General features: G+C 37.4%; 1 protein-coding gene across 6 annotated transcripts in view; it reads left to right on the top strand.

Moving 5' to 3' along the window:
• The window catches only part of Psd3 (pleckstrin and Sec7 domain containing 3), a 457,750-nt gene that overhangs the window by 274,722 nt on the left and 167,074 nt on the right, over positions 1-15,954 (top strand). For all 6 annotated transcript variants that reach the window (XM_026789576.1, XM_026789579.1, XM_026789577.1 and 3 more), the window contains one exon: positions 5,669-5,758. In XM_026789576.1, coding sequence (XP_026645377.1) covers positions 5,669-5,758 — 90 coding nt within the window. The remainder of the gene's footprint in view (positions 1-5,668; positions 5,759-15,954) is intronic.

Here is a 15,954-nt window from a genome sequence, read left to right as displayed (position 1 = left end):
ACACACACACACTCCTCACTTAATGAATCTACTCTACACACACACACACACACACACACACACTCCTCACTTAATGAATCTACTCTACACACACACACACACACACACACACACACATGCCAAGTAGATGAATATCTAAGTCCCACAAAAGACAAGCCTCTGTGCTTGATAGCCTTTTAGACTAGCCTTATATATTTCTTACCAAAATGTTTCTACGTGCCATGCTTTTAAATTAAGGGGCAAATGTTGATATGTTATTGAAATTTATAAAGAGCAGGTCAAAAAACCAAGTCAATATGCAAAAAGATTGAAACTATACTATTCTTTATATAATGGAATGAAATTAAAAGGGACTGAAGGAAATTTGTGGACATTAAATAATATACTCCTAAGTAAACAGTAGGTCAAAGAAGAAACTCAAAAAGGAAATAGAGAAGTGATTTTGGATAAAAAGAAATTTAAACCTCTTTTAGAACACAGCGTTGTCAGTGCTGGTGAATTTGTTATAAGGGTCATTTGTCAAGGAAGAATGAGTGCAAATCAACCATTTAGAAATAGATTAAAAACACATGTAAATCAGTGAGATTAAAGGAAATATACAGCAGAGTTACAGAGTAGAAAAACAATAAAATTTAGTGGACTCATAGGTTTATTCTTCTATAAAATCAATGACATTTTCCCTCTTTAAAAAGAAATGATTTGTTTTTATTTTATGTGCATTGGCATTTGGTCTTCATATGTGAGCGTATCACATTCCATGGGACTGGACTTACAGTTGTGTGCTACCATGTGGATGCTGGGAATTGGATTAAGGTCCTTTGGAAGAATAGTTACTGTTACTTACTGCTGAGCCATTTTTTCAGCCCACTATCAGTGATGCTTCAATCCATAAAAAAGAGAATTTTCATTTTATAAAATGCAGTAAGACGGAGTATTGATGGACTTTGTAGAAATACTGTCAATAGTTGTATATCAACAGAATATAGGTAATTTAGGTAAAATGAACAACAACAACAAAGCAATAAACTACTGAAACTCTGAAGTCTAATCTCTGAATAGACTTGTAGTAAGTTTTCAGTAAACAAAGCTCTCTCTACGGTGAAAAGCTCATTGCATGGCTGAAGTTGTGAAGCATATCACAGATGTAAAGAAAATGGGAAAGGGACACTTCTCAGGCTCCCTGTGGGAACAGGATTAACCAGATATCAAAATGGAGAGATATCACAAGAATATTAATATTCTTTATGAATAGTATATATTAATACAGCCAAAGCAAATAACTTCTCCATTTTGTCAAAATGAAAGAGTTCTAAGCCTAATACAAAACGTATTGTATATGTATATATATATGTTTGTTTATTATAAGAACAAATATCAAGTATAAAAATTAGAATTATAAGTCATTAAGGGCATCATTGAATAAATGGGACCTCCTGAGACTGAGAAGCTTCTGTAAAGCAAAGGACACTGTCACTAAGACAAAAAGGCAACCCACTGACTGGGAGAAGATCTTCACCAACCCCACAACTGACAAAGGTCTGATCTCCAAAATATATAAAGAACTCAAGAAACTAGACCGTAAAAGGCTAATCAACCCAATTATAAAATGGGGCACTGAGTTGAACAGAGAATTCTTAACAGAAGAAGTTCAAATGGCTAAAAGACACTTAAGGTCATGCTCAACTTCCTTAGCGATCAGGGAAATGCAAATCAAGACAACTTTAAGATCCCATCTTACACCTGTCAGAATGGCTAAAATAAAAACCACCAATGATAGCCTTTGCTGGAGAGGTTGTGGAGAAAGGGGTATACTCATCCATTGCTGGTGGGAAAGCAAACTTGTGCAACCACTTTGGAAAGCAGTGTGGTGGTTTCTCCGGAAATTCGGGAATCAACCTACCCCTGGACCCAGCAATACCACTCTTGGGAATATACCCAAGAGGTGCCCTATCATACAACAAAAGTATATGCTCAACTATGTTCATAGCAGCATTGTTTGTAATAGCCAGAACCTGGAAACAACCTAGATGCCCTTCAATAGAAGAATGGATGAAGAAAGTATGGAATATATACATATTAGAGTACTACTCAGCAGTAAAAAACAATGAATTTTGCATGCAAATGGACGGAAATAGAAAACACTATCCTGAGTGAGGTAAGCCAGACCCAAAAAGAGAAACATGGGATGTACTCACTTATATTTGTTTTCTAGCCATAAATAAAGGACATTGAGCCTATGATTCGTGATCCTAGAGAAGCTAAATAAGAAGGTGAACCCAAAGAAAAACATATAGTCATCCTCCTGAATATTAACCTTCATCAGGCGATGAAAGGGGACAGAGATAGAGACCCACATTGGAGCACTAGACTGAAATCTCACTGTCCAAATCAGGAGCAGAAGGAGAGAGAGCACGAGCAAGGAACTCAGGACCGCGAGGGGTGCACCCACACACTGAGACAATGGGGATGTTCTATTGGGAACTTACCAAGGCCAGCTGGCCTGGGTCTGAAAAAGCATGGGATAAAACCGGACAATGAGGACTACTGAGAACTCAAGAACAATGGCAGTGGGTTTTTTATCCTACTGCACGTACTGGCTTTGTGGGAGCCTAGGCAGTTTGGATGCTCACCTTACTAGACCTGGATGGAGGTGGGTGGTCCTTGGACTTCCCACAGGGCAGGGAACCCTGATTGCTCTTTGGGCTGACAAGGGAGGGGGACTTGATTGGGGGAGGGAGAGGGAAATGGGAGGCCATGACAGGGAGGAGGCAGAAATCTTAAATATCAATCAATCAATCAATCAATCAATAAAAGAAAATAGAAAAAAATTAGAATTATAGCCAGCATAAAGCATATCAAGCAAAAAAACATACGCTAAATGTTTCACTAGTTAAATTATCCTACGGAATCTAAGTCTTGTATTAGAAATGGCTTGGCTAAGTCATGAGAGGAAAGTAACCATGACTATCTAGTCTTCAACCTCATCAAAGACCTGAGAAGGGAAATAATATTACTTGAGTAAACAGGAAGCACGATCAAGCAACTTCCAAAATGTACAATAAATGACAGAGACAACTGGCTAGCTGGGCAATCCCCCAAAGTCTCGTTTATAACATTGGAGCAATCAATTTTGCCCAAGACCTTGAGTAACTGACCAACCATTTTCAGAGGCAGAAAAATTTTCAAAATCATCTTAACCTATCTTGGCAAGGTTTGGCAGTCTTTTTTGTTGTATCCTGCTCATCTAGTCTGGACACTGTGCATTTTGTCAGTGGTTGGGGCATGGGCAGTTCTTTGCCCAAAGGCCAATTTTGCCAAGAAGGAAGCAAGCATGGTCACGTGTACTATATACAGATGTAAAAGCATATGTGGTCCTTTGGCTGCTGAATTTAGTTCCTGTTCCCTGCTCATGCAGAGAACTGCTGATCTGTGAGTCTATCCCTAAATAAAGAAACCTTTATTATACTCCATTCTGGGCTAGTGTGGGACTATTTTATTATAATCAGCAACAGAGTAGCACCCAACGTGGGCCAGTATCTTAAAGAGTGTTGGCTGAAGGATTTCCCACAGCACTTGTTCCTGTAATTTTGTCCTGATTATAACAAATCAGCCCTGTCTTTTGGGCTTATTCTAACTTTACTTCTGTTGTTATTCTTACCACTTCATTGAACTCTTAAACTCCTCAGCATCTTCATGAAAGCTTCAACAAATCTTCCAAACTCATGGTAACTTTGAGATTTCCTTAAAAACCTCATGAATTATCAATTGTCTTAGTGGTGAATGCTTTACAGAAAGTTCCCACCTCACCTTCTTTCGCCCAAATTCACTGATGAAACACTGTTTTATTTTATATTTCTCCTTGAATTTATAGTTTAAGTCTAATTTTCTATAAAAGTTTACTTGTGTTAGGTTATTATACTTAGAATTTTTCTGTATCATAAATTTTATTTGCAATAAAGACTACAAATTAAAATGAAATATGCTATCACCTGTTAAGTATATTTTAGAATGATTTATAGTTGCTGATGAACAGTTTATTATAAGTAAAATAATGTTCACATTTAAAAAGAATTTGAATTTCTCTGACATTAAAATATTTTTGTGTGATTAGTGATTGAGTCTTTAGATTTTTTTGTTAAAAGCAAAGACTTTTAAAAGAAGTAATTGCTTCATGATTATTCATTGCTGTTTCTTATGTTCTTGGAATGTAAAAAGGCCTTACCAACTCATGTTGAAATGATTTGCTCATACCTTGAGATACCTTGGTTGACCTAACAAAGGATATGAAAATTGAAATTTGTCATTTTTGGTGCACCATTTTAAAGCACATTTTAAATAAAGTTCCTTCCTGTGCTTTAAATAAGAAAAGAAACCATCAAAACTTAAGAACTGAAGACTTAATTCATTGGCAATAACTACTGAATAAGTTGATTGGCAAGACTTGTTCTTAGTGTCAAGCTGTTCATCCAGTCTTTCCTATGAAATTTGTGCCTGCTTGCTGATGGAAGAGGCAAGGGTTTTGACAAAACAGTTTTAGCGTTTCCACTCTAAATATTTAGATAGCCTGGTGGGCGAGCTTCTAGAGTGAAGGCAGGGAAGGCGAGGCAGTTCCTGTGAAGAAACGGGTGTGTCCTGGAAGCTGGGGTTCTGTGTACATACTTGCTGCTGTCAGACTCTCAGTGAGTACCTGTACTCTTTGTCTCTGGAGCATGTGCTGAGTCACTTTGAGGGCTGTGGTTCAGATCACACCACTGCTATCTATGAGGCAACGCGATAGCTTTGGGAAGCATCCCTGTAAAGCTGTTGTATACAGACGTGAATGTTGCTGCACCCTTTGTTCACTTGCCTCGCATACTGCCAGAGACGCTGCTTGCCTCTCTGTGGTCTGCATCCTTCCCCTGCATGTGCCAGAGCACTTTTGGTTCTTCTGTGAGTTGTTCTATTTCTCAAGTGAGCGGCTTTGGAAGACAGTGACTTTGGAGCCTTACTGAGGTTCTGCTTACTGCATTGGAAGACGGATGTGCTGCCTCTCTCTGGATGGGAGGGGAAGATACTCTTTGTGCATTAGCAGAGATCCCCATTTCTTAGGCTTGGAGGCTCACTAGAAAAAGCAGCCTACTACATTGTACAAGTGTGTATCATTTGCTCCTGTTCAGTTTGTGCGAGCTGCAGCTCAGGCAATTCAAATAGTGTTAGCATTCTGGCTCCTATTATGGTAAGCATGAATTCCTGCTTATCTTACTTGAGAGTCATTTCCTCTGCAGATAAGATAATCTGTTAACTTCAAAGTAAATAAATCTGAGGACCTTCGGTGTACTTAAATGTAAGGAAATACAAACCTATTAATTCAGCTCAAAAATGGCATTTTAAACCATGTTTTAAGTTTAAACCATATTATATATTACTCTATAAATGCAGCATCATTTTGCAGATTTTTGTTTGGATTTAAAATTGAGATTTAACATAACTTTATGATTTATATACAGTACAACAATTTTAAAAACATAATAAGCTATGTGTCTTTTTTATGTTAAAGTTTTATTATCACACACTCGCGCACCTGCGCGCATACACACACACATGTTCAAAATCTGCTCACCAACATTTTAAAGAATTCGTCTTAATTCTTGATTATTATAATTATAAATTATATTTTCCTTTGTTCTAGAATATTGGAAAGAAGATGACCTGCCAAGAGTTCATTACAAATCTCCAAGGAGTAAATGAAGGTGTGGATTTCTCCAAGGATCTTCTGAAAGTAAGCCTAGGACTGTTGGTTTTCAAACAGATTTGAGTTTATGTTTACTGTGAACTTAGGCCAATAATTGCTTGAGTGTTTAAGCTTTTTATTTAGGTCTTTCTTGGTGGTATTTCTATTGAGTTTTGAGTTTGTTGCTCAGATTACCAAGTTTCCTAAGGATCTGTCCCGCAGTAGGTAATGCAGAGAGAACAAGGGGATGTGGACTAGTGATGGCACTAGTTAGTGAGTGGGTTTTGTGCTACAAGAGTATAGTTATTTCAGAAACAAGCTTTGCAGACTTCTGTAGACATGTATGACAGTGTTCATTCTCAATCACAGGGTCACTCATCTGCCTCTTGAAATAGATTAAATCCCAAGTGACTGTGAAGTGAGTGAATTATTTGCAGTTGGCGTTTTTATTGTTACATTCATGTTTTCATCAAATTGTTTTCAAGGAGACAAAATCAGCTTTGGCATTTATAGATTTTTCAGAATTATAAATAAGACGTATTTGATAAAATGTGAAATAACAAATGCTGTGGCGTATGAATATTTTAGAAGTAGGGTATAAGATATGTATGTTGAGAATGCGAGTTTTACAGGTCCCTGGTCTTTCAAACTTGGTGCACATAGCTTTCTTTAGGAAAATTGTCTAAGAATGGTGACACATTTGAATCATGCCGTAGGATGGAAGTGTGCTTGCAGATGGGTGTCCTTCATTATAGTTTATGTAACTTTTAGTCTGTTTATAAGGGGCATGCTTAGCTAGGGCTGTACTGCCAAGCCACACCGCCAATCCTGTGTAATTTATCAAGAAAGGGTGGAGTTCTCCAGATTTGAAGAGACATGCTGTGGAAAATTAAAGAAGGTATTATGTACAGTGCTGTCAGACTGCAGAATGTAATGGTTTTAACACTACTGATAAAAAGTTAGGTGGTTAAAAATGCTACTTTTCTTGTAGTTTTTGATTTTCTATATAACAAGATTTTTTAATGTTACAAAATGATTGCATTCTTTCTACCCTTCCCTCCAGTCCCTTCCAAGTACTTCCTCCTCTTGCTGCCCCTCAAAAGCAGGGCCTCTTTTTCTTTAATTGTTATTGTTATATGAATGCAGCCTGCTCATTTCGATAAGTGTTACCTGTATGTACGGGATTTGGATGTTTTAGGGCTGACCGCTGGTTAGTGGTCAGCCAGTTAGGGCTCATTCCCAGGGAAGACGATCTCCCTCTCTCAGCCTTGTTTTAGTTATCTGTAGTTCTTTCTCTATGGATGCCGTCCTGTGAGATTTCTCCTTACCGTGTTAGCATACCTAAAGATGTCCAACAAGGTATTTTATAATGTTGTTTCCTTATTGTGTGTGTTAACGCTGCCATTTCTAAGGGCATAATTTCAAATGACAATGGGAAATAGAGATGGCAGAACTGTGACATGTTGAGTGTGTTGTGCACACTCTACTAAACCTGTAGTGTTGACAAGACTTTTTGTTTTTGTGTTTGTTTTGTGTACGTATGTGTATGTGTGTGTGTTATTGGAGAGGAAAATGATGAAATTTTACCAAGGGAGAGTCTCTGAGGTGTTTTTTTTAACTACGTGAGAAAGGGAAATTGACAGAAAAAAATATCTAGATATTTAAATGTTAATTAAAAGGATTTAGATATTAATAGTAAGCATATGGATGCCTCCATGGCTACAGGTATATTATGGGGTAGATCATAACATTTTTGATGGAGCCATTTACAACCAAGCATAGATAATGTACTGCTCTTGATTTACTCTGACAAGAACTGGCCTGACGCTCTGTGAAGTCCTGCAATTATAATCATGGCCATGAACCTCAAGGGAGGGACTCCTATTTGGCATTTCTTCTTTCCTGTGGGAGAAGTCCAGTGATCGAAAATAATAGTGGCATTTAGTGAGGTAGCCATCATGTGAAATACGGGTTTTCTTCTGCTGCTCACCTTCAAGGCAGGGCTTTTGTGTTAGTCTAGTAGGAATGGTGTTTGTTGTCAGTTTCAGTAAGGAAAGGTTTCCTGAAAGCAGTGTGACTTTGTTTCACTTGAATATTCAAGTTTTCCCTACCCGCTTCTTCTCACCTTCCTTCTTTCTTTTAAACTCTCATGGTCTGCTTTCTTTCTTTTTTTTTGAAATATCTTTTAATTTGGAAGAAAACTTCAATTATATTAATGCCATAGAGATAAACACAAAAACATATGTTACCATCTCACAGGTTTCTGAGTAACTATTTTTTCTCTCCCTTCACCCTCTTTCCAAACTCTAAAATGGCAGGCATTCATGACATTCCGAGAATTTTTTAAAAAGCGTGGTAAAAATGAAAATAGATCTTTGAATATTTTCTTATGAAAATATAAGTATCTGTATTAATAATCAGAAATGTTTTAATATACTTTATTAAACTTGCTATTTTGTTCTTTTACCTTGGCCTTTATTGCTTTGAAACTTCTATGGCTCAAAAGTTACATTTAGATTTATATTTCTTTAAATTTCTTCGGACCAGAAGTAACTTTTGTACTAATATCTGATTATGTGCGGTTGCATAGTTGGAGACATTTATTAAAAAGGTTTAGCATGTGTTTATCTGGTGGTGTAGGGCTTGAAAAAGATTCCAGAAAGGAATTTATATATCCTCGTTGATCACAAACTGCTGGAAAACAAGGAGGACTCATTGAGTTTGAGCAGCTCTGTAGTATTAGAATGAAAGCGTGCTGTCTGCCCTGCCTTATCTCAGCAGGCATGGCTAAGAAAGCCATACCATGATACATTTGTGTAGGGAAGAGAAGCGCACCTCTGCTCTTCAATTCAGAGCATGTATAGCGTCTTCCCCCACCTCCTGCTGACACGATGACAAGTTGGGCCCTTTCTACAGTTGCCATCGCAGTTCCAGCTGTGTCTGAAACTACAGGGAATTTGAGTGTTTAATTTCCCCATAAGTTGTTTGGAGTAAAAGTTATAGACATCTGTAATCGAAAGTGAAGAAAGTTAGATGCAGAAAGACAGCCAATAGTAGAAGATCTTTTAACTTCTTCAAAGAAGGTAATGATTTTGGTGCTTAGTTAGAAGCCTTATTTTTTATTCAAGCTATTAATCTGTTTCATTTTTTTTACATCTTATAAAAACTCTCAATATGTTTGCTTTAGGGTGGATTCAAATGCTTTATTAAGAGAAGATAAAAACACTGAATTTAAATCATTATAGATTTATCTGAGCAGACTCTCATTAAATTTTCTAATTAAATACATTTGCTTTTTCTTGCTTTGTCCAAGAACAGAGTTTAGGCAAAATCCTTTTAAAAGAAGTTTCTGAAACTCCATAGACTTCCTGTGTCCACTCCTTAGTTGGTTGGATACTTTATAGATATATACTTTGTTTTTGATGGAATTTTTTATTTGGTATTCTTAAGGGAATGTACATTCTAAAATCATAGAAAATTTGGGTAGAAAATCACAAACCTTAAGTAGACTGAAGGCTCAACCAAGAGATGAATTTTAGATAAAGATCAATGCAATTTCTTAGGCAAGAAGGAAATACAATTAGAGAATAAAAAGTTATACAATGGAGATTCATAACCATTAGCTTCTTATTCAGTTATTGCTCTCTGTAAGGGTAAACTAAAACAATTCAAAAATGGTCTGGAAAGTCAGAGATAGATTATTTTATGAGTTTGGATACCACAAAGGACATGTTTACCCATAGTTGACAACAAGAACTCTTAGGACTCTTCTAGAAAAGCAAGAGCAAGCAAACCTACCATATTTCCTCAGCTCCATCTGGCCTCTAGTTAGAAGACCACAAACATGACACTACCAAGTTGCCCTGTTCTCCGCTATTTCCTACCAAAGGTTGACCTCAGGCAGCACTGAGCCCTTCGCTTTTCCTTACCTCCACACACTCTATGTGTTTGCCCCACCCTTTGTATTTGATTCTGTGATTATTAGTGAATGCAAGTATAATTGAGGAAATATGAATGAGACCAGATTTTGTTAATCTTACTTGTATTATTTTATTATTCACTTACAAATTTTACATTGAATGGGACCATATAAAGGTACAAGGAATCCATTATTTCTTATGACTCCAAGCTTTTCTACAATTATCTCAAAAACTGAAGTTTTAATAAAAAATAATGAGCAGGTTTACTAAAAGAAAAGAGGGAGTCTGTACTCTATGTTCAATCAGATTAGGCATCATATTAAAATTGGCTTTAATGAAATTTTGCTGTTCTTTACTCTTCTTTCAGAGTATTGAATATCATGTAACATAGCTCAGATATAACTAGCAATATTAAAAAATAGAAAGTCATTGACTTATAACAAACTGTATTAACTTAACACAAACACAATAGAGGGTTAGTAGACCCTGCTTTTGTGATTTTCCTTCTTAAATGGATTTAGGTGTATATTTAATGTGTATTTAAATGGGTTTAAATGTGTTGTTGGATATTTGTGAGTTATACAGAAGTAAATTCAGTCTTTCGAACAAAAATAAATTGGGGATTATTTTGAAGAATTGAAAGCTGAACAGCAACATGAACCTTTTCTTCTTCTAGAGGATGTTGCTGGGAGGGAGCACAGAGTGAAAAAGGCGGCACAAAACCTGCTATCCAGTAAAAAGTGCTGGCCTGGATACCAGTGTCTACAGTGATGAGGGACACGTATGTGATATTACTGGAGCCTCTTGTTGGATCTTCTTTGCTGCATTGTTTTTCTTAGATCCCCCATGCTTTTCTTACTGTGTTCTAACCAAATGGTGTTGAAGAGAAACAAGTATTACAAAACAAAATTCTCACTGGTTGTGGTGGTCCACACCTTTAACCCTAGCACTTGGCAGGCAGAGATAGGTGAATCTCTATGAGTTCAAAGCCAGACTGGTCTACAAAGTGAGTTCCAGGTCAGCCAGGGCTACACAGAGAAAGCTCGTCTTGAAAAATAGAACAAAACACAGAAAGAAACAAACAAACAAACAAATCTGTCTTTTCAATAATCTGATTTACAAAACTGAATGCACCAGAATGCTTCCTGGCAGAGTTTGAGATAAACAATGTAGAAGAATCAAAAGAGCAAGATGGTGCAGGTTATATAACTGTTCAGCTTCCAATGCTATCTGTCTCTTAGAGTGAACAGGGGGGTTAAGATGTCATGTGGGCCATTTGTCATGCATAAAGCTTCCTGGTACAGCTGTGAAAGTGTGTCTGAGTATTGCGAGTGATGTCACTAGTGATAGCAACTTGGGGTGGGGGCTAATGCTCATTTTACTTCTTTTCATCTTAATCTCTATAGTTGTAAAAGTTGCTATATTTTTCCTGTGGACTCAAGAACCATGCAATACTGCCCAGCCTCTTCATTGTCCTTCCCCTCTTGCACCACAAGTGTGTTCTCAGTTTCTGATGTGCTCAAACTTGACCGTGTGATGTGTTTGAAGCGACTTGGCACAAAAGGAATTGGGACATGGTAGGTATCCTTTAAGGATCCATTCAGCGCAGGGCTAGGGTGTTCTTTGCACTGTTCTTGTCTTTGTAAACTCAAATCATATCTCTTAATGTTTGTTTTCCTCTTGGGGCAACTGGTTAGACAAAGAAGCATGCACAAATAATGGAGCCAGCAAATGTTCAGATCTAAATCTAAGAAAGATGTTCTTTTTATAGCAGCATTCTCAAAAGATTGTGCCCTGAAGACTGGAGGAGAGGAAGAAGGGGCCTCAGTCTGAAACAGGTCTAAACTTTTTATAAATGAAAAGCCAGAAGCGAATTCTCAGAAATACTTGATCTGAGTTATATTCGGAGTATGTAGTTGGAAATAGGAACTTATGGGTGGTATTTAAGTGCAGCTATAAAAAGAGCATCCACTGTTGCCTGGAGTAGGTGAGCTCTCAAAGAGAAGGTCATGTAAACCTGGTAGCAACAGTATCTATGGAAGAAAAGGCTTAGATGCTTATCCTAGTATAAGGAGGAGAGCCTTTGAAAAGAAAAGCTATGTTAGTGAGCTTCTAAAGAGAAAAGCATTAAAGCCTGTGGCTCAAAATACAGGCTCTCGCTGCCTTTTCTTCAGTGTGGCAAATCAAGCTGAGTTGTGAGATGAAAAGTGTGTTTCTGTTCCTACCTTCTCCATGGAAGTCTGGAAGTCAAGATAATGGCGGTGCCTTTTGTATAGATCAGATCTCAAATGAAGAACGGTGCTGATGAGGATGATCCTTTAAAGTGACTGGAATCTACACACCGTGTTTGTATTAAATGGAAACAACAGCAAAGCCCTCCCCGAAAGAAGTTCATTAGTAGAAGGGCATGAAAGACAGGTGCTGTTTAAAGGGCACACAGAGTTAACCAAAAAGAAAGTTTCAGTGGGGGTGGTAGTAATCATTAAAGGTATTGTAATGGAATATTGACAATTCCCAGGCAGATTCAATATTTGTTTTGACCACAAAGAAGCATTACCTGACTTTATACCCCATTTACTCCACAAAATTTTGAATGGTGGTGTTTGAGCATTCTTAAAATTTTGCAGCATTACCCTCTAACTTAGCATAGAGACTCGACTCAAAGTCAGTCTCACTGCAACTTTCAACCTTTTTGCTTATGATTTACCCAGAGGAGCCTGGGAGGCCTCTACAAGGGACATGGTTCTGTCTGCAGGCTTCTTATCCAAGATTATAGAGCTATCACACAAAATAGTGTGATATCATGCTTATTCACTTAGTAACAGTGGAACACATTTTCATTTAGAGGAATTTGTAGCTACAATAAAAATAGCTCACAAAGGAAAACACTTTGTTTAATGGTTTTAGTAATAACTTTACTGTGTTCAGATCAGTTGTATGAAACAGACTCAAAAATATGAGAACAAGCAAAAAAGTTAATCCTTTTAATCATCTCCCCCGTCTTTCCTGCCTTGCTTCCTCCCTTTTCCCTAATTTCTTCCTTCTTCCTTCCCTTTTCCCCCCTCCTCTCTCCCCTTTTCCCTCTTTCTCTCCATCCCTCTCTCCGTTCCTCCCCTGATGCCAGGCAAGCACTCTACTCCCTGAGCTGTGTCTCTAGCCCTTCCTGTTCCCTTTCATTGGCTTCATAAACACTGCTGTTTAAATGCAGGTATATGCATGTACTTGACACTGGAGACTGGCCTAAGCACATTGTGGAGCCAGAGTCTCATTGACAAAATACTAGCCACTCCAATCACATCTTTAAAGACAAACAAAATGAAATTATTTAGGTGCTTAACTTTTAAGTTGAAATTATTTTTTAAAAATAGAATTTTTTGAGTTAGGGTCTTACTTTTAAATAGTCCACTCTGGCCTTAAGCTCTGTGTAGCCTAGGTAAAACTCAAATTTAGAAATACTGTGTAACTCAAGAGTTGAGATTACAGTTATACCACCAAGCCACAAAGATCAATTACTTTAGAGAATATTAGAAATGAATTAGAAAAATTAAGTTAAAGTAAGCATGTGTGTCCGTTATGTGTTGCTAGCAAGAAGTAATTTGATAACTATGTAAAATGAAGGTGGAACCTTTGAGGGTAATAGTTCTCTAAATGGAACCTTTGGGTTTTGAGTAGCCTATCAGAGAATGGGTATATTCTAGCACTCTAAAGTAATGGATGTACTTAATGGATCATCAGAAATGTTCTGCCATGTTTGTTTAGTTTCATTAGGAGATTGGAGTGTGAAACGGATGTGGAAAAACTGTCCAGCTATGTTATAAAGATTTATAGCATTTAAAGAAATCAGCTTCAATCAGAAAATCAGCTAACACAGAATAAATAAATCATTTCTTTACCTGAAATCATCCTGCAACGTTCATTCTCTGTCCGTGCTGGATTCCTGTAGGTAGTTATAGCCAGCCTTGCACATTAAACCAGCATTAGATTAACAATATTTGGTAGGAAATTGAGTTTGCCCTGAACATATACAGACTTTATTCTTACTATTCTCTATATAGTATAACAATTATTTCTATATCATTTGTATTACATTCATTATTATTAGGAATCAGAGAGTTTGAAATATGCAAGAGGATGTGTGATGGTCATGGAGAAATGCTGCAATATTGTACACATGGTGCTTGATTGTCACATTGAATCTGTGGGTGGGTTCTTGGAACCAACACCATATAGATGTCAAGGATTGACTGTTAAATCTTCCCATTTTAAGTTTTCACTCTTTTCTCAAACTTTGCATAGGTAGATCATTTTCTTCCTTCCCATCCCCCCTTTCCCTAAACTGTTGCTTTCTCAGAAACATAAAAAGCCATATTCATGCATACTTTTCAAAGAAGTAATTTTTAATTATGATGTAATTACAGTTCTTATCCCATTCTCTGTCACCCCTCTAAACCTTCCCTTATATATTCCTTTTCTCTCTAATTCATGGTTTTTCCTTTACTTGTTTTAATTGTGTTGTTGTTGGTGGTGGTGGTGGTAGTGGTGTGTGTGTGTGTGCATTGCTTAATTATAAATACAGCCTTCTCAGATAGTTTATATAATGTTCCCTATATGTATATGACAGGGCTAACCAACTGGAGGGCCCTTTTCTGGGAAGAACATTCCTCCTCAACATTACCCATTTACCTGAGTTAGAGGTCCTTATAGTTTTTCCCTTTAATATCTTCATATTTTCATCGGTGTCACCATTGCTCAGGTCTTATTTAGGCAGCTGTGTTGATGAGATTTCTGTAGCCTTTCTGACATTTCTAGGAGACACAATCTGACAGCAGACTTCTTGGTTCTCTGGCTTACAATCCTTCTACATACTCTTCTGCAATAGTATCCTAAGTCTTCGGTGTGGGAATTGTGTTCTAGATATGCCAGTTGAGAATGGGCATCATTCTGCCTCCTGTTCTATGCTTTCCAGTTGGTTGTAGTTTTCTGTAGTGGGCTCGGTCTGTTGGAATAAGATGTTTACTCGATGAGGGCTGAGAACTACACTTAACTGTGCATTTAAAGATTAATGTTTAGAATGTAGTTAGGGATTATGCCGGTTCAGTAAAATGGCAGTTGTAGATTTACCTCCAAATTCCATGACTTCACTAGACCTGGATAGTTAGCCAGGTTTCCAGTATCAGGCATGGACTCCCTCTTGTTGAGCAGGCCTTGGGTCCAATTAGAGTTGTTGGTTACCACTCAGGTATATGCGCCACTATTGCACCCTTGGGGTTACTTTGTCATGCTGGGCTCTGAGTTCATGGGTGTCATTGTTGGGTAGGAATATTGTTTGCATACCCTTTCTTGATAGATCTCAGTACCATGAAAGCTAGTTCTCAGGGAAAAACTGTGAAGGAAGTCTCTTAAGGGGAGCCTTCCCCTTCAGAGTCCTATTTGTCAAATTGACACATTCATTCTGTTGCTCTCCATTATATATTAGTCACAAGGATTTCCACATCTTCAAGGCTTTCCTAGAATGAAACATGTTATCCCTTTGGATACCAATGCTACTTAAAAGAATGCTGAAATGGAATCTATGTGTCTATGTATATAAAGTGTAGGTACTAGACTTGCCATGATTTTCTAAAGTCCGGTGAAATTTAATAGGATTTGCAAGTTATCTTTAGTAAAAGCTGTATTAAATGTACTGGGTCAGACATTAGTTGTGCACTGAGGAATTATTAATCAGTTATAGTACTTTTCAGATCTGACCACCCAATAAAATCACTGGGGATAAGGGAAGACAAGAAAGCAGTGAAAAAATTCTTATTCAAATGACAATGTATAAAGCAGTGAACACTGGAGAAAAGTCTGGCAATTGGATCCCTATGTAAACATAGTGTACAGTTGCTTTGCTTCAAAAGAAAGTACAAAGACTTCTTGAAACAACTTTGTTAATGTAGTTCCCATAGAAACCATTCAAATGCTGTCATCAGATGAAGTATATTAGTTCCTCCAGAAGACAGACGTGAAAAAGAATGGACTACCTACCGATGCAGAGATTAGAGCTCTGCATGCTGACTTTGTTATTTGAAGTTCGTGAGTGGCTGAAACCAGTTTATGATGACGATAAGCAAACAACAGTTTCCACAAACCAAGTTTTCAGCAGGACAATATTTCTTTGTAGAAGCACTAAAGCTGATTCATTTCCAAATTCATTCAAACAGTTTACATAATTGAGCCTCATGTGGCTGTAGACCTTTCTGGTGTTTTGCCAGGAGTCTTCTCAGTTTGCAGAGTTGACCATTCTTTCTCCATCTATCTTGGAAGCCAGCAGTGATGGGCCAC

The sequence above is a fragment of the Microtus ochrogaster genome, unplaced genomic scaffold, assembly GCF_000317375.1.
Source record: "Microtus ochrogaster isolate Prairie Vole_2 unplaced genomic scaffold, MicOch1.0 UNK23, whole genome shotgun sequence".
Taxonomy (NCBI): domain Eukaryota; kingdom Metazoa; phylum Chordata; class Mammalia; order Rodentia; family Cricetidae; genus Microtus; species Microtus ochrogaster.
Note: the sequence above shows the minus strand (reverse complement) of the source record. Positions and strands in the feature narration are given on the sequence as shown.